Genomic DNA, 18061 nt, shown 5'->3' on the forward strand with positions numbered 1-18061 from the left:
AAGTCAGTTGAAAAGGCACCTATGGGAACACTGGAGAAACAGTGGACGTGGCACAGCAGTACCAGATTCTCTATAAAGGCTTCACTTTTCTGATCCAGATCTCATGTCTGAAGTAGGGATCAGGTAGAAAGGGCTCACTCTACTGGTTTTCCTTTTCAGTCATAGTCAACCTGGAGAGAGACCAGCTTCAGTTGGGTGGCTCCACGCCTACATCAAGTGGTACTAATAAAGGGAAATGTTTAGCTCCCTGAGAGTGGTTTAAATCCTAGTTAAGGCTCCACCATCTGCCATGCCACAACAGAGCAATGACACACACAAATTAATAGATAATGAAAAATAATTGTACTCTCATTTTAGAATATGTGTTTTTTATAATAGATTAAACATCCTATTATACTTTGGGTTAACAAGAAAATGCATTTTTGCTGTCTTTATCCATGCGTCAATAGAGTGGGGAAGGAAGGTCCAGGGATGTATTTCAAAACTGGCTCTCTTAGATCCAGGGTTCCAACAGCAAAAGCAAAAAAAAACCCCTAAAACAAACCAAACCAAACCAAACCAAAAACTGGCTCTCAACAATCAAAACAGAAGTAGACAGACTATACAAAGATAATTAAGAATAAGCACAGCTTTAAATTCAGAATCCACAAATTCTGGGAAATACAGCTTTTATTCATCTAAATTCAGGCTTTCCTATGGGAAATAATCTCTTCCCATTCTGACAAACAAAACAGGTTCTGAGATCAAGTTGTTTCCTCTCTATTCCACCTGTAAAGAAGAGCCCAGCTGAGTGGGGTGTGGATGGTACCTGGACAGTTGTGGTGGAGGCCCCACCACCTCTGGGGTCAGAGGTACTGTGTCCAGAGTCTGTGAGGTCATGAGGATGTCATTGATGCTCTGCCCCTGCAGCTGGTTCTCCCCTTCAGCGAGCCTCTCCCCAGCCTCAACCCCAGGTTCACCTTCAGCCCCTCGCTCTAGGCCTGGCTGTGAGAGTGCAGAGCTGTACATGGAGTCGCCCAGGGGACGACTAGTGTCAAAGCACTCAGGCAGGATGATGATGTAATCCTCTGAAGAAGTAGAGGACTGACTCTGAACTTCATCTTTGAGCTCATCCTCCTCTTCCTCCTCCTCCTCGATGACAGCTTCTTTGGTGTTATGGACAACATCCTCCTGTTCATCTCCAAGTGGTCCCTCTTCAGGGGAAGCAGATTTCACTAGAGGATGAGAGCAATCAATTTTCAGCTATAAGCTACAATCATGAAAGCCAGAGTAGAGGGATGGCCAGAGGGAAGGGCTGCTGCTAGAACCACTTGTGGCCACATTAAAAGTCTGAAGCCTAAGCAAAGCCAGAAAGAACCAAGCTCACAAGGTACAGAGAAACACCAAGGCCTCTGAGAAGCACCATGAATCTTAAAAACAAATCAAAACTGATACATTAGCTAATAGAGCTATAACAAGAGAAAACATTAAGTGGTTAGTACCACAGGGCTATACGCTTACTTTCCTCCTTTTCTTTGCAAAGTAACGGCTAGTCATGGCAGAAAATTGGCAAAGTGAGGATGACGGAATAAAGAAATATCTATAATCCTTTCAGAGATAACTACCGTGAACTTTTGTTATGCATTTGTACATAAGCGTGTGTGTGTATGAGAAATGAATGTATGTGTGTGGAAAAGGAGTGTGTGTATTTTAAACAAAAGTGAGACAAATATAGTATTTAAAGGTATAGATAAAATTTCATTATAATAAACATAAACTTTCCCACATTATATTGATGAACTAGAATTTGAATTTTTGGATAGTTCTTGAAATACACAGTATGGGCTCTACCTATCTTATATCTAGAAATTTCTGTTATAAAGGAAATTGACTACAGCAGAATTAATTAATTAAAGATTTTACTTATTTATTCGTAAGTCAGAGAGACAGAGACAGGCAAGACAGGCAGAGGGAGATGCAGGCTCCTTGTGGGGAGCTCAATGCAGGACACAATCCCAGGATCCCAGGATCATGCCCTGAGCTGAAGGCAGATGTGCAACTACTGAGCCACCCAGCGGCCCTGACTATGGCAGAATTTAACCTTGGGAAACTTAGTTTATTTAGTTTATTTTTTTATTTTTATTTATTTATTCATTGAGACACACACACACACAGAGGCAGAGACACAGGCAGAGGGAGAAGCAGGCTCCATACAGGAAGCTTGATGCGGGACTCGATCTGGGGTCTCCAGGATTACACTCCAGGCTGCAGGCAGCGCTAAACCGCTGCGCCACAGGGGCTGCCCCAGAAATTTAGTTTAGTATTCCTGCTTCTGCCCACTATTCCTGGACTGTCTTTGTTTTGTTTTTTAAAGATTTTATTTATTTGAGAGAGAGAGAAAGTGTAGGAGCAGAGGGGGAGGAGCAGAGGGAGAGAAAGAAGCAGACTTCCTACAAGCCAGGACCCCAATGCCATGCGGGGCTCAATCCCAGGACCCTAGGATCATGACCTAAACTGAAGGCAGATGCTTAACCCACTTGAGCAACCCAGGGCACCCTGTCCTGGACTGTATCTTTGGAGAAAGAACACAACTCAGCTGCAATGGAGGTCTCTGCTGAAAAAGCTCTGTCAACTTACAGGAAGACTCCTCACTGCAGAATCCAGGCAGCACAAGTAGCTGCTGTTCCTCTGAGTTATGTAGCTGTAATTCTGCCCCTGAGAGAGTGCGAAAACGGGTTATGGTAGCAACTTTCCTCCTGAGACTATAATTAAAATAGTCATGTAGTGTGTGTGGAATCTAAAGAAACCACGATGATCATCCAAATTCTAACAAAGACCACTCAACCTCCATTCTCAGCGAAGAAGAGCACTTCTTCCTACTCAGATTGTGTAGTCATAATTCAAACACAGCCCTGCTGGGTGGGAGGACTCAGGGACACTCACTGGTCAGGGACTTCTGTCTGCAAGGTGGGTTGTGGTCTGGGGCAGCATCCAAGGTGAGGGATCGGATTACAGTCTCACACACGAATTGGGTCCCACTCAGATCATCTTCTGCTTCCTCCACTGAGGTGACATTCTGAGGCTTCCTCTTTACTGAGACGGTGGGATCTGAAAGACACAAACCTTGTCTGCACTTGGTGTTGAGGAGCTTTTTTTTTAAAAAAAAGTTTTCATTTATTTATTCATGAGAGAGAGAGAGAGAGAGAGAGAGAGAGAGAAAGAGAAAGGCAGAGGGAGAAGCAGGCTCCATGCAGGAAGCCTGATGTGGGACTCGATCCTGGGACCCCAGGATCACGCCCTGGGCCAAAGGCAGGCACCAAACTGCTGAGCCACCCAGGGATCCCTGAGTGTTGAGGAGCTTCCTCCAGTCACGTATCCATACTGATCCCATGCCATGGGACAGCTGCTATCTGTGCCATGTGAAGGTGAGGGGACTTCACAAAATGAGAGGGTACAGAAAACCCACTCACATGCTAAAGTGAGGGTAGGAGGGAATATGTGTGAAAATGGTGTAATATGGAAGGGGACAATACAAATACTTGTCAAATATTTAACCCCTTACCAGGAAGCACTTTAAATCCCGCCCCTTCGCTCTCTTCCTGAATCTGCCCCAAGCCTGGCTTCTCTATTAAAGGATTGTCATGCGGCAGAGGAGACATGCAGGGAGTCATATCTGGAGAATGAAGACAGAGGAACCATCAACCAAAAAAAAGCATCATATCATCAACAGTCAGTGTCTAGCAACAGCACCTCACAGACTTCTTGCCTCTTGCAGGACTGAAATCAATCTAGGTATGCTTGGAGGCCTGTTGTAAAGAATTTCTCCAGATCATTAGGTGCGGAAGTAACTCAGATCAATAAATACAGGAAGGATCAAAGTCATCTGGCCTGAGAAACCATGGCCAAGACGCAGGACCAGGAATGTAAAGGAATAAAAAAAATAACAATTTAAAGAAAAATGGAGAGGAGGGCTCCCCCCCAACTGTATTTTTTTAAGTAATCCCTAAACTAAATATGCAGCTTGAACTCACAACCCTGAGACCAAGAGCCATACATTCCACCAAATGAGCCAGCCAGGAGCCCTTATGGTGGGGAAGTTTTGCATAAACGTGTATTGTTGACTCTGATAGAGGACAGGGAAAAGAAGGAAAATGGACCCATGGGTGCAGTTTTAATGTCACATGGTAAGAGAAATCCTTGCCATGTATTACACCTCAGAATAAGACATTCACTACTAGAGTTTAGGCTGTAGCACTTTTGTGTCTGTTAATAAAATAAACAACATGGGTTGAATGACATTCTTACCCACGGGAGTATTGTGGGGCACTCTTTCCAACTCTTGGACAATGTTTATATCCAACAGCTCAAAGGACAACAGGTCCTAAGGACAAAAAGGGCAATGTTAGGCTACCTGCAGTGGATGCTTGAGCCAGGTTTTGTCTTGAGGGGACTTGTAAGTTACTTAGCTCCACACTTTCCTGGACTCTGTTCAAATTCATGCCTCACCTCAGTCAAGGGAAATCAAGAAAAGTGGGATGGGGACGAGACGTTCAAATACCCAAGGGGCAGGAAAGAGAGAAAATGCAGTGGGGGTCAAAGTGAACTCAAAAAGCAGAAATGCAGAGGCAACTAAAGGGAAGCTGTGGGGAAGCCCAAGACGGAGTTCCTGATTCAGAGAAGAAACATTTAGTTAAGAGGCTTGCTTCCACAGGTGATCCCCTTGCCATTCGAGGCATATGATCGAAGTGGGCCAATCTCTAACTTGTGGGACACTGCCCTGTGGCTTTACCACCTTCTCCTCAAGAGGGTAAGGACTCTTTTTCCATAACCTTTTGTCCCTTGCCCCCCAAAGTGTTCAATCTTCTACCTGGGCAGTCAGAAGGTCCACAGATGGGATGTAGAGCTCTCTCTCGCTGGCCACATTTTTTGTCTTCTGTGGGATGCAGGTTCCTGTCTCTTTGGTCTGCTCAGTCACTTCATCAAGCTGAATTTCTTCTTTAGCCAGAAGAAAAGCTTCCTGTACAGACAAACCGTTAGGACAAATTTTAGGCTCTCAACTGAACTCAGAAGGTAAGTGTACAGTTGCCTCCCTAAAAACCAAAACACTATGGCACCTCTACATTTTTAAAAATTTATTTTGAGATCATTTTAGATTTTTTTTAATTTTATTTATTTATGATAGTCACGCAGAGAGAGAGAGGCAGAGACACAGGGCGAGGGAGAAGCAGGCTCCATGCACCGGGAGCCCGACGCGGGACCCGATCCCGGGTCTCCAGGATTGAGCCCCAGGCCAAAGGCAGGCGCTAAACCGCTGCGCCACCCAGGGATCCCCGAGATCATTTTAGATTTAGAGAAAAGTTGCAAAATAAATTTTTGCAAGTGAGGGTAGGTGAGGGGGGAAGAAAAAAAATACTACCCCCTAATAAAGAGAAGTTGCTTAAACAAACTACAGTAACTAAAAACAAGAGCAAGATTTCATTAGTATTTAGGGAACATATGCATGGGATGTTCAGGAGAGATGAGTGTTAAGGAGCAAAGCCATCAGTCCAGGGCAGCCCTGGTGGCGCAGCGGTTTAGCACTGCCTGCAGCCCAGGGCGTGATCCTGGAGACCCTGGATCGAGTGCCACATCAGGCTCTCTGCGTGGAGCCTGCTTCTCCCTCTGCCTGTGTCTCTGCCTCTCTCTCTCTCTGTCTCTCTCATGAATAAAAAAAAAAAAAGCCACCAGTCCAGCTGTTCAACAGCCCTGTCTTCCCTCATGCAGCAGAGGCTGGCCAAAACATCACTATGAAGGGATGCAAAGGCACCAAGGGACAGCTGTACCAAGATCCTAAGGACCCGCAAACAAAGCCCAAGGAATGGGCCCAATATAAGTAAGCATACTGGTGTTAGGGGGAGGAGCTACCCTTTTCCTGATTTCTGGAGGAACGACCAGCTGTGAGAGGGCTGTTGTAGCTTTAGTCGCCCCTACCAATGCTCACCTCTTGCTGGCAGGAGAGCTCATCGGCTTTGCTTGAGTGAACCATGCCCTTTTCAATGTTCTCAGGGCTCTCTGTGGAGGGGAAAGGATCCACTATGATACTGCACCAGACCCGAGGTCCAAACTGCTGGCCTTTGTGAGAAAGACGCCAATGGGAAGTATATGTTCCCTCCAAAGCTGGGGCAATGAACTCCACAGACACCACCCCTACATGGCCGGCCTTTAGGCATGGAACCAAAACATCTTTCTTTTCTGTAGAAGCCAAGGTTAAGTTTCCCCACATGAACTTGAGCTGAAAAGAACAGGGACAAGAAAAAAACAGCTTGTCAGCTGAGCACTGCCACTTCAAATTACCTCATCTTTATTCTGTGGGGGAAAAAAATTACCTTTGTGTCTCCACTCCACTTGACATTTCCTGTATTTTTCATCCTCCAGTGCTTGATAAACTTGGTTCCTGGCTGAAGATGAGTCCCATCGGGCAAATTCTCATCCACAAATGCTGCACTGAGGGTTGGCATAACTGGGGCACAGGGCTGCAAAGGGAGCCTGAACAGAAATTCAGGTAGTCACTTGTGTTGGGTATAATGGCTTCTGAATATTTAACCCTGTGGCTCAAGAGTCTGAGTAACTCTTGATGTACTAATGCATTTGCCTAAAAATAATACTAATAGGGGGTGCCTGGCTAGCTCAGTCAGTAGAGTAGACTCTTGATCTAGGAGTTATAGGTTTGAGCCTGACACTGGGGGTACGGATTACTTAAAAATAAAACCTTATAAAAATACTACTAATATAATTCCCCACATACGCACACACGCTCTCTCTCTCAAATAAATCTTTTTTTTTTTTTTTTTTTTGGCATCCCTGGTGGATCAGTGGTTTAGCACCGTCTTCAGCCCAGGGTGTGATCCTGGAGACCCGGGATTGAGTCTCACATTGGGTTCCCAGAATGGAGTGTGCTTCTCCCTCTGCCTGTCTCTGCCTCTCTGTGTGTCTCTCAAGAATAAATAAATAGAATCCTTAAACACCCCCCCCCCTTTTTTTTATTTGAGAGAGAGAACACTCGTGTGTGCACAACAAGCAGAGGAGGAAGGGATAGATGGAGAGGAAGAAGCAGACTCCCCACTGAGCACAGAGCTCAACACAGGGCTCAATCCCAGGACCCTGAGATCATGACCTGAGCTGAAGTCAGATGCTTAACTGATTGGCCACTCAGATACTCCATAAATAATCTTTTTTTTTTTTTAAAGAGTTTATTTATTTATTCATGACAGACACAGAAAGAGAGAGGCAGAGACACAGGCAGAGGGAGAAGCAGGCTCCATGCAGGGAGCCCGGTGTGAGACTCGATCCCGGGTCTCTGGAATCATACCCCAGGCCAAAGGCAGTGCTAAACCGCTGAGCCACTGGGGCTGCCCAAATAATCTTAATAAATAAATAAAAATAAAGAAGAAGACAGATTTGGGTACCTGGCTGGCTCAGTCAGTAGAGCATGCAGCTCTTGATTTCTGGGTTTTAAATTTGAGCCCCATGTTGGTTATAAAGATTAGTTAAAAATAAAATCTTAGGGGCGATTGGGTGGCTTAGTCAGTTAAGCACCTGCCATTGGCTCAGATCATGATCCCAGGGTCCTGGGATCAAGCCTCACATCGGGTTTCCTGCTCCGTGGGAAGGCTGTTTCTCCTTCTCTCTCTGCCTGCCACTCCCCCTGCTTCAGCTCACTCTCTGTCAAATAAAATCTTAAAACAAAACAAAACAAAAAACAAAAACAAACCACAATTAAAAATAAAATCTTAAAAAAAATAAAAAGACAAATCTCACTCCTGAACTGAAAAAACTTTGGTAAGAGTAATGGTCCATAAATAAGAGAACTGGAGAGCCAGGCTCTTCAAATCCCAACTGCCTCCAGTGAAGAAAGGTCATATCAACCAGTATGGAACCTCATTGGCTGCTCTAAGTGTCAACAATGACTATCAAACCACCCTTTAGAATGCTAGATCAGAGAATGGGAAGTTTTAATTCTTTCCTTTTTTTTTAAGATTTATCTGAGAGTGCGTGAGCAAGCATGTGTACACACACTAGTGAGTACACGGAGAGGGAAAGAGAAACTTCAGCAGACTTCCCATGAAGCAGGAGCCTGATAAGGGGCTCGATGTCAAGACTCTGAGATCTTGACCTGAGCTAAGTCGATGCTTAACTGACTGAGCCACTCAGGCACCCCAAGAATGGGAAGTTTGAGTCTGGGTGTTAGGGGCTGCAGATAAATAAGAGAAAACCTGATTGAAGTTCTGGTTTCGGAAGGCTGGACCTCCAGCCTAGGTGCCCCTCCCTTGGGCTTACATCAGGGTGTTTGACTGCAGCAGGCTCTCGGATCGGCCTAGAGGGGACCTGGGGCTCTGGAGTCCATGGATGGAACTCCACAGATGAATCTTCCTGTGGAGCTTAAGCTGTTTTTTGAGTTCTTTGACCTCTGCCTTTCGCTGTTTCTTCTCAGCTCGCAACCTTTGCTTTTCTGCTTTAAGAAAATTCTTGTCGACCTGTTTCTGGAGCCTGTGAGGTAACAATAAAAAGTCTTAAAAAAAAAAAAACCCAAAACCTCACAAATATTGAAGCTATTTTGAGCCACTGGTAGCCTCCATCAGTGCCAGCTTCTAGCTTAACTTCTACAGTTCTCGTTTCTGTCTCATTAGCTTCAGCTCATTGTCCCCATTATCACACATAACTAGAAATGCACAGGAACTAAGGAGACTGTCTGCAATTTGATCCCTGCCCCATCACCACAACGGAGACACCCATCAGAGAACAAGCCTCCTGTGTACTTATGTTTTTACCTGGCTTGTTCCAGAGCAGCGGGAAGACGAGGGCCAGGGAACCTTGGGTGAGAGAACGCTTCAGAAGAACCCATCACAGGTCTCCGCAACTTCAGCAGGATGTGGTTGGAGTCATGGGTATATGGCCCCGATTCACAATCTTCACAGATATTATAGGATGGGCACAGGCTGTGGGGAAAAGCATGACAAGTCCTGGTGAGACAGGAGACCAGACTTCCATACTGGCTGTATTACCAGCTGGGTGTGGTAACCTGAGCATGTCACCTGGCCATGCTCTATCTCAAGTTTCCTTATTAATAAAATGAAAGTAACAGCACTTAACATGTATCTGTTTCAAAGGACAATCTATGGGAGGAAGCAAAATATGAAAGCATTTGGAATAACAGGGTGATAATCCCTGATGATGTAATTTTGCCTTGGGGAACTTTGTCTGGTTCTGTTAGTTCAAATGCATATGTGAATACAACAACAATCTGAATAGTTACCCTTTGTATAGTATTTTTTTGTGGGTGACAAACAGCTTATTTCTAATCCAGAGCAGGTATCTATGTGTGATATCCAGAGACAGAGTATGCCCAATTTTCTGCTACCTCTCCAGATGCCAGGAAGGCCTGTTCAGAGGTCTTCTAACATGTATGCATTCCAAAGTGAGTGCTCACCTGCACTGGTAGCGCACACCAATGATCCTCCTTTGGCAGCTGTTGCAAGCAATATGCCAGTTGAACTGGTTTTCTGGCAAAAACAGCGTTTCCTCTGAAATGGGCATTGAGACTTCTGATGGACAGGAACCCAAGGACGGGTTCTGGAGGACAAGCTTCTCACGTAATTTCTGTTCAAGTTTCTCAACCGTTTCTTTAACTACTTGTTCTCGGAACTAGAATACAGAGCAGATTAACGGGAAAAAAACCTCAGTTCCAACATTGGAAAAACGTCTGAAGATATCAAATAGACCAGACACCTCACCATCTCTGGTGTAAGAACATCATAAACTGCTACTAACTACTGAACACATGGACAGAAATGTAACAAAAGAAGTTCTATTCTTTCCATGGGTACACTGAGGATACCAAAAAAAATGATTGTTGTGATGAGTAGGTTTCTAACCTCTTTCTTCCTTCTAACCTAAGCACAGAGATTTGTTCCTTTCCCTTACATCCTTAGAATAAGGCTCCCTCTTTTTCTGATACATCCCTATAGAAGTTAGGAGCTTTCTGGACTAGATTTACTCTAGTTTAGAAATGATTAGCTATACTCTTCATTCATCTGCCCCAGAGGCAGCAGCCGTGTGGGTTGAGCTTTCTATTTCTTCCACACTTCACCTGTGCCAACACAGCTGCTAAAGCCTACTCCAGAGAGAACACTCACTGTCTCCAGGTAGCTTGTGAACCAGTCTGGGGGCTTGTCCTGAGGCTGGTCTGTGTCACGGGAAGCAAGTGGAAACTGCTGCAAGGAAACACAACCCAAGATCTTAGAGAAAATATTTTTTTCTTCTGTTTGAAATAACTATTTTTTTAAAAAGATTTTAAATTTTTTTTAAGTAATCTCTATACCCAATGTGGGGTTCGACCTCACAACCCTGAGATCAAGAGTCGCATATTCTACCAACTGAGCCAGCCAGGCACCCTATTTAAAATAATTTTCCTGAAAAAAAAAATTTCCTGAAATGTAGTACTTTGAGGTTTCTTTTTTGTCAAATAATATAATCGTATGGCCAAAAAAACCTAATAAAGGATGCCTGGTTGGCTCAGTGATTGTCTGCCTTCAGCTCAGGTCCATGATCCCAGAGACCTGGGATCAAGCCCCATGTGGGGCTCTCTGCTCAGTGGGAAGCCTACTTCTCCCTCTCCCTCCCCCCAACTTGTGCTCTCTCACTCAAATAAAGAAAATAAATAAAATATTTTTTAAAAGTATGAAGAAGCATACAAGGAAAATAAAGTTTATCATCCTATTGCCCTCTCTCCAGAAGTAACCAGTTAAGTTTCTTTTCTTTTTTATTTAATTTATTTTTATTTTTTTAAAAGATTTTATTTATTCATAGAGAGAGAGAGAGAGAGAGAGAGAGAGAGAAAGAGGCAGGCAGAGACACAGGCAGAGGGAGAAGCAGGCTCCATGCAGGGAGCCAGACATGGGACTCCATCCCAGGTCTCCAGGATCACACCCCAAGCTGCAGGCGGCGCTAAACCATGGCACCACGGGGGCTGCCCTTCTTTTCTTTTTTAAAGGCTTTTTTTTCATTCATTTGTCAGAGATACAGAGAAAGAGAGAGAACACAAGCAATGGGGAGTGGCAGGCAGAGGGAGAAGCAGGCTCCACACTGAGCAAGGAGCCCAACTTGGGGCTTAATCCCAGGGTCCTGAGCTGAAGGCAGATGCCCAACTGACTGAGTCACCCAGGCATCCCCAGTTACCAGTTTCAAATAGGCAGAGGGGCATCTGCCTTTGGCTCAGGACATGATCTTGAGGTTCTGAGACCAAGCCCTATATTGGGCTCCCTGCTCAGCAAGAAGTCTGCTTCTCCCTCTGCCCCTCTCTCCGGCCCTCCCCACTTGTGCTCTCTATTCTACCCCTCAAATAAATAAATAAATAAAATTAAGGGATGCCTGGGTGGCTCAGTGGTTTAGCATCTGCCTTTGGCTCAGGGCATGATCCCTGAGTCCTGGGACGGAGTCTCTCACTAGGCTCTGCTTCTCCCTCTGCCTATGTCTCTGACTCTATCATTAATAAATAAATAAATTTAAAAAAATAAAAAAGGGATGCCTGGGTGGCTCAGCGGTCGAGCATCTGTTTTGGCTCAGGGAATGATCCTGGGATCCTGGGATCAAGTCCTGCATCTGGTTCCCTGCATGGGGCCTCCTCCCTCTGCCTGTGTCTCTGTGTCTCTGCCTCTATGTGGTCTCTCATGAATAAATACATAAAATCTTAAAAAAGAAAAAAAAAAGTCAGGCAGAGATGGTAACAATAATTCCCAAATCTTTAATGGACAATTCAAATGTTATACCGGAGACAATGAGACAGAAGGCTAGAAAAACTGTAGAGACAGGTCCTATTCCCTTCATACCTGTGCTGCAGGCTCCTCTGGGGTCTTCATGTCTGATCCTAAGACCTTCACTAGTGACGAATAATGTGCAAGTGGCTTCTTCCCTGCCCTCAGGACTGGCCGTTTTTCTGGTACAGCTGGTGGCGGGGCTTCATCAACACGGGAGCCTTCATGGACTTGCATCTGCAGTTGGTTTCCCTGCTTAACTGCCATCTGAAAGCATATGGTATGAAATAAAAACATTGTGTGATTCTTCTTTCCCAAATGAAATCTCAAAGACATTTAAACAGAACAGGTATGGTGAATTATGCTGAAAATATCAGGATTCACCTTTATTAAATCACATGGTATATAATATGTAATAGCCCACTGTTTTTTACCAAAATGTTAACTAGGAATGGTTTTATTATCAAAAACACAAAAGTAGATTTAGGATAGCACTTTATTATGTGAGATATTCTCACTGACTAGGTTAATACTTTTCTGTTAAACTGGTTTTTTTTTTTTTAATTTTTATTTATTTATGATAGTCACAGAGAGAGAAAGAGAGAGAGGCAGAGACACAGGCAGAGGGAGAAGCAGGCTCCATGCACCGGGAGCCCGATGTGGGATTCGATCCCGGGTCTCCAGGATCGCGCCCTGGGCCAAAGGGAGGCGCCAAACCGCTGCACCACCCAGGGATCCCTAAACTGGTTTTTATGTAGGACAGCACTTAGGGATTTGAATTCCAACTTTTAAAAAAAATCAATCCTAGACTACCAGAACCCAAGAAACTTAAAGTTATATCCTATAACTAAGCATTTATTTTTCTAATAGTATTTTGGGAAGCATGGTTGAGTGGTTACCTCTTTTGAAAGAGCATCTTCTTAAAAATCCTATTTTGAAAACTCTACTTCAAGGAACATTTGAGGTTCCATGAAGGTTCTCCAGTGTCCAAAAAGAGATTAGGGGTCAAGTCTATCAGTTTTAGCTCTCCCCCTTTGTAATCCAGTGATAAGGAGAACTGTTCTTTTATCTATTTTTACACATCAGGCTTTTAAGCTTCCATTTAAAAATAGCATTCTATGCCCAAAAAGTTTGAAAGGTATTATTTTAAGATGGGGATCAGCAAATTTTCTTAAAGGGTCACGTAAATATTTTAGGCTTGCAGGCCATATGGTCTCTGCTCAAGTCTGCACAAAAGCAGCCACAGACAGTATGTAGTCGGCATGGCTGGGTTCCACTGAAACTTTATTTATAAAAGCATATGGCTGGCCCACTGGCTAGTTTGCCAACCCTTATTCTAGACCATAAGCCAAGAAGCTGATAGTAAACTGTATGGTACACCTGTGGAAAAAAATTGCTCAAGAAATCACTACAATGAAATGTGTCAACATATAAACATGGGATCTTAAGTATCATATAGCAAATACTATGTAAAAATGTCTATAAAAAGTCTTGCTTCCTTTTTTTTTTTTAAAGATTTATTTATTTATTTATTTATTCATGAGAGAGATAGAGAGAGGCAGAGACACAGGCAGAGGGAGAAGCAGGCTCCATGCAGGGAGCCCAACGTGGGACTCGATCCCGGGACTCCAGGATTGTGCCCTGGGTCAAAGGCAGGCGCTAAACCGCTGAGCCACCCAGGGATCCCCAAAAGTCTTGCTTCCTGAGACAGGGAGGCTTATATAACATCCAGGTTCCAGAGGTCTGAGATTTTTTTTTTTTTTTTTTTTAGAGTGAGCGAGCTGCATGCATGCATGCATGTGAATAGGGTGGTGGAGGGAGGAGCAGAGGGAGAGTGACCAGCAGGCTCTCTGTGCGCAGCAGGGCTGGATCCCAGCACCCTGAGATCAGGATCTGAGCATAAGGCAGACTGAGCCACCTAGGCACCCCCTGGGGTCTGAGGTTACTGACTAAACAGGCAAACAGTGATTATGGGAAAGAGAGGAAACCTGTAGAAGACTTTTTTTTAGTGAAACTACTGTAGCTTCTGAGAATAGAGAAAGAGAAAAGCGAGGAGTAGGACAAGGGTGAAAGTGTGTGGGGGACAGCATGTTACAACAGCTTAAAAGCAAAGAAGAGATGGGGTGCCTGGGTGGTCCAGCTGGGTTAGCAGCCAACTCCTGATTTTGCGGTCTTGAGATCAAGCCCCAAGTTGGGCTCTGCACTGGGGGGGAGGAACCTGCTTAAGATTCTCCCTCTGCCCCAGCCCCTGGCAGCCATGTGCTCTCTCTCAAAAAAACAAACAAAAACAAACAAACAAAAAAACCCAAAACAAAACAAAAAACAACCAAAGAGGAAATAGGAAGACCACATGGAAACTGGGGAAGAAGGAAACTGTGAAGCATGAGATTACTAAGAGATGAATATCTCAACTAAGAGAAACCAAGGAAGGGCCTGAATGTCCAAAATGAAGAGACTAGCTGGTAAATAAGGATTTCTTAGTAAAAAAACAAGACTGGTTAAACTGTTGAATCAAGTGGCACCCACAATGGCAATCTTGACCCGGCAACAAAAAGAGTAAATTCAACTCCCAATTAAAGAAGTATCTTGCCTTGGGGCACCTAGGTGGCTCAGTTACGCATTCGACTTTTTTTTTTTAAGATATTTATTTATTTATTTATTTATTTATTTATTTATTTATTTATTCATTCATTCATTCATTCATTCATTCATTCATGAGAAACACAGAGAGAGAGGCAGAAACCTAGGCAGAGGGAGAAGCAGGCTCCATGCAGGAAGTCCAATGTGGGACTCGATTCTAGGCATCTGAGGTCATGCCCTAAGTCAAAGGCAGACACTCAACTGCTGAGCCACCCAGGTGTCCCAGGATTTGACCAACTTTTGATCTCAGCTCAGATCTTGATCTCAGGTTTGTGAATTCAAGCCTCACTTTGGGCTCCACAATGGGCGTGGAGGCTACTTTAAAAAAAAATTTTTTTTTTCCCTCCCTAAACCAAAAGTGATTACAGAAAAGAGTTGAAAAAAAAAAAAAAAAAGAGTTGAGTCAAGGACTAGAAGTTCATAAAGATAATGAAACTTTAAAGAAAGAAGATGAAAAATATGAACCAGAAAGCATCATTTCACAGTTATTTTTATTTTTTAACTTTTTTTTTTTTTTAAGCAGGCTCCACACCCAGTGTGGAGTCCAGTGTGGGGCTGGAACCCACAATTCAGACACCCAAATGACTAAGCACCCAGGTGTCCTTTGTATTTTTAAATGCTATGATGGTGAGGCTAAGACCAGAAATGACAGAGAACAGTAACTAGAAAGAACCTTTACATCAGGGGTTTCCTTTTACTGAGTGGTATGCCCTACACTCACAATCTCTCTAAAAATCCATTTTGCTGTATTTCATTAGTTTCTCCCCATGGCTAATGGAATTCAGGTTCAAGTTTTAGTCAATAAATATTTTTAAAATTATTTGAAAGTAAGATGAAATGACCATTACCTTAAGTGCTTCCTCATACTCTCCTAAAAAGACAAAGAATATAGATTGTGATATTTCTTCACCAGCCCAAAAGATTGTAAGTACAGCCAACCCTTACTTTTAAGAATATTTTGCTTATAATCCTTATACATGAACAACTACTACCTTTTTGCTGACAAACTCCCTTCCCATCCCATTGCAAATAGAAACTACTTGTAGATTAGTTCTCCCTCTTAAGTCCCTTCCCTCTCTGCTATTGGAGCCTTCCAGCTATGAAACTTCAATCCAGCTGCCTTGCACTATGTTTAGTGAATGAAGCTCAGGACACAAGGGAGTTCATAGGTAGAATTAATATAGACAGACCTCAAACATATGTAAGTTTGATTCTAGACCACCGCAATAAAGCGAGTATTGCAAAAAAGTAAAATGAATTTTTTCGTTTCCCAGGGCACATAAAAATTATGCTTATATTACCTGAAATCTATTAAGTGTGTAATAGCATTAAGTCTAAAAAAAGATACGTACCTTAATTTAAAAAAACTTTGTTGCTAAAAAATGCTATCATCTGAGCTTTTAACAAGTCATAATTACTGATCACAGACCATAATATATATAATAACGAAAAAATATGAAATATTGTGAAAATTGCCAAAATGTGACAGAGTGAGCAAATGCTGTTGGAAAAAGTGATGCAGGGTTGCCAGAAACCTTCAAAAAAATTTTTTTTAAAGGAGGATCTTAAAGCATAATAAAGCAAAGTGCAATAAAAATATATATATATATATATATATATATATATATATATATATATATATAAAACTGTCATTAAAGCTGGTTAAAATAAGCTTTTGAGGGGCTAGCCTGGGAACCTAACCTTCAAATAGAATATTGTTCTTATGGGAAAAGGTGCTCCAAGCTCTGACAACCATTTTATAAAAAAGTTCTAGAATACCACTTTGTATGTTCATAAGTTGACATTAACATATATACGAAGTCAGGGACACAGGCAACACCAGAAATGGAGTTGTATATGTTGAACTGGGAGGCATATTTTCAGAAGATTAGCATCTTAATATAAGAGAATCTTCCATTAAAGCTGTCCTTAGGTTCCCATCAAAGGCACTAATCTATATATAAAATAAAAATCTGTGATGTAACTAATGCCCATGGCTGAGTGAGTGCAATGTCCATTTACTGTATAGTAAATTCCACTCTAAAATAAATATTGCAGCAAGATCTGAGGGTAAATGGAAATGTGTATGCTCATGAACAGACTATGGCTTATAAATAAAGCTGAGCAGCCTTCTCAGGAACTCACCTTGACTGTTGATGGATACCTGTAAAATGACAAAACAACAGTGCATTATAAACTTTCTGATAATTGACCATTTTTATTACTAGGACCATCCTCACAGATAAGGTGTAGAATCTCAGATTGGGGTTCAGCTTTTCTAGAATCATGAACTATCTGTGAATGATAATTGAGGACTTTTTTTGCTTAAGTACTGTATCCGCCTTTTATTTCAGGTATATTAAGGGCAGCATAATACAGCAAATAAGAGCTTGGGCTCTGGAGCCAGAAGGTATGGAATGAACCCCCACTCTGCTATTTCCAAGCTTTTGCGCTTCTGGGCAAGTTACTTAGCCTCTCTGGGCCTCAGTTTCCTCAAAGAAAGCTAATAACAGCTAATAACAAAAGACAGCTAATAACATAATACCTAATACATAGTATTATTACTAGCCTGACATGCTGTAACCACTCAATAAAGGTTTGCCATTATTTTTGTTATAAGCTAAATGACAGCTTGTGATATATTTGAACCATATCACTATATAGTTTTAAGAGTTATCTCTCAAATTTCCTTCTTCAATGTTGCTTATTTCTCAACTCCATTTCACATGCCACAGTCAGCTTGGAACATCAATTATCAAGTACATTTAAAGTACCACACAAACAAGAAAAACACTAGTCTGAACTCTTCGATCTGCCGTCACTCTTTTTTTTTTTTTAATTTATTTATGATAGTTACACACACACAGAGAGAGAGAGAGAGAGAGAGAGAGAGAGAGAGGCAGAGACACAGGCAGAGGGAGAAGCAGGCTCCATGCACCGGGAGCCCGATGTGGGATTCGATCCTGGGTCTCCAGGATCTCTACCGTCACTCTTGAGAAATAAGATCCTTATTCAGGATAACTAGCCATGGGTATCATCATATACTTTACCTCTTCATTTTCCTCATCCAGGTATTTTATTTGAATAGTGGTCAGATCAAATGAAACTTTTACCTGCAAATGAAATGTACATCCTATATGATCAAGATATCAAAAAGGCAGGTTATAACAGAAACTCAGAAGTCATAAAAGAAAAGATGGGCCTATTACATAAAAATTAAACATTTAAATGGCATAAAAGAAGAAAACTATGTACAAAGTCAAAAGACAAAGAACAGATGAGGAGAAATATTTACAACTCATAACAAAGGCCCATTATCCATAATACACAAAGACCATCTGCAAAACTGCTAATCGTTAAGATTAACAACCCAGGTAAAGTGGGCAAAAATGTATAGAGATTTCATACAAGAGAAATCAGAAACAAATATATGAAAAGACATTCAACAACCTTTACGGTAGGTAGAAAAATGCAAATTTAAACAATGAGATGCCATCTTAACAGAATGGTAAAGAAATTTTAAAGCCATAACATCCAATGTTGTCAAATATTCAGGGCATTGTCATAATTTTTCTCTTCTTTAATTAAAGATTTTATTTTATTTTATTTTAAAGATTTTATTTATTTAGTCATTCATTTATTTATTTATGAGA

General features: G+C 42.3%; 1 protein-coding gene across 4 annotated transcripts in view; it reads right to left on the reverse strand.

The window, feature by feature from the left end:
• NBR1 (NBR1 autophagy cargo receptor) overlaps positions 1 to 18061 on the reverse strand; it is a 32268-nt gene that overhangs the window by 6487 nt on the left and 7720 nt on the right. For 2 of the 4 annotated variants that reach the window (XM_055319550.1, XM_055319557.1), the window contains exons 3-18: positions 17459 to 17521; positions 16554 to 16572; positions 15257 to 15279; positions 11844 to 12035; positions 10152 to 10229; positions 9446 to 9660; positions 8787 to 8954; positions 8296 to 8505; positions 6345 to 6504; positions 5960 to 6250; positions 4847 to 4996; positions 4285 to 4360; positions 3542 to 3652; positions 2923 to 3087; positions 2617 to 2694; positions 809 to 1214 (exon numbers count right to left, since the gene is read on the reverse strand). In XM_055319550.1, the coding sequence (XP_055175525.1) occupies positions 809 to 1214; positions 2617 to 2694; positions 2923 to 3087; positions 3542 to 3652; positions 4285 to 4360; positions 4847 to 4996; positions 5960 to 6250; positions 6345 to 6504; positions 8296 to 8505; positions 8787 to 8954; positions 9446 to 9660; positions 10152 to 10229; positions 11844 to 12035; positions 15257 to 15279; positions 16554 to 16572; positions 17459 to 17521 (2405 nt within the window). The remainder of the gene's footprint in view (positions 1 to 808; positions 1215 to 2616; positions 2695 to 2922; positions 3088 to 3541; positions 3653 to 4284; positions 4361 to 4846; positions 4997 to 5959; positions 6251 to 6344; positions 6505 to 8295; positions 8506 to 8786; positions 8955 to 9445; positions 9661 to 10151; positions 10230 to 11843; positions 12036 to 15256; positions 15280 to 16553; positions 16573 to 17458; positions 17522 to 18061) is intronic. The other 2 variants (XM_055319572.1, XM_055319566.1) reach the window with 2 other exon arrangements.

Source organism: Nyctereutes procyonoides, unplaced genomic scaffold (genome assembly GCF_905146905.1).
Source record: "Nyctereutes procyonoides isolate TBG_1078 unplaced genomic scaffold, NYPRO_anot_genome, whole genome shotgun sequence".
NCBI classification, from domain to species: domain Eukaryota; kingdom Metazoa; phylum Chordata; class Mammalia; order Carnivora; family Canidae; genus Nyctereutes; species Nyctereutes procyonoides.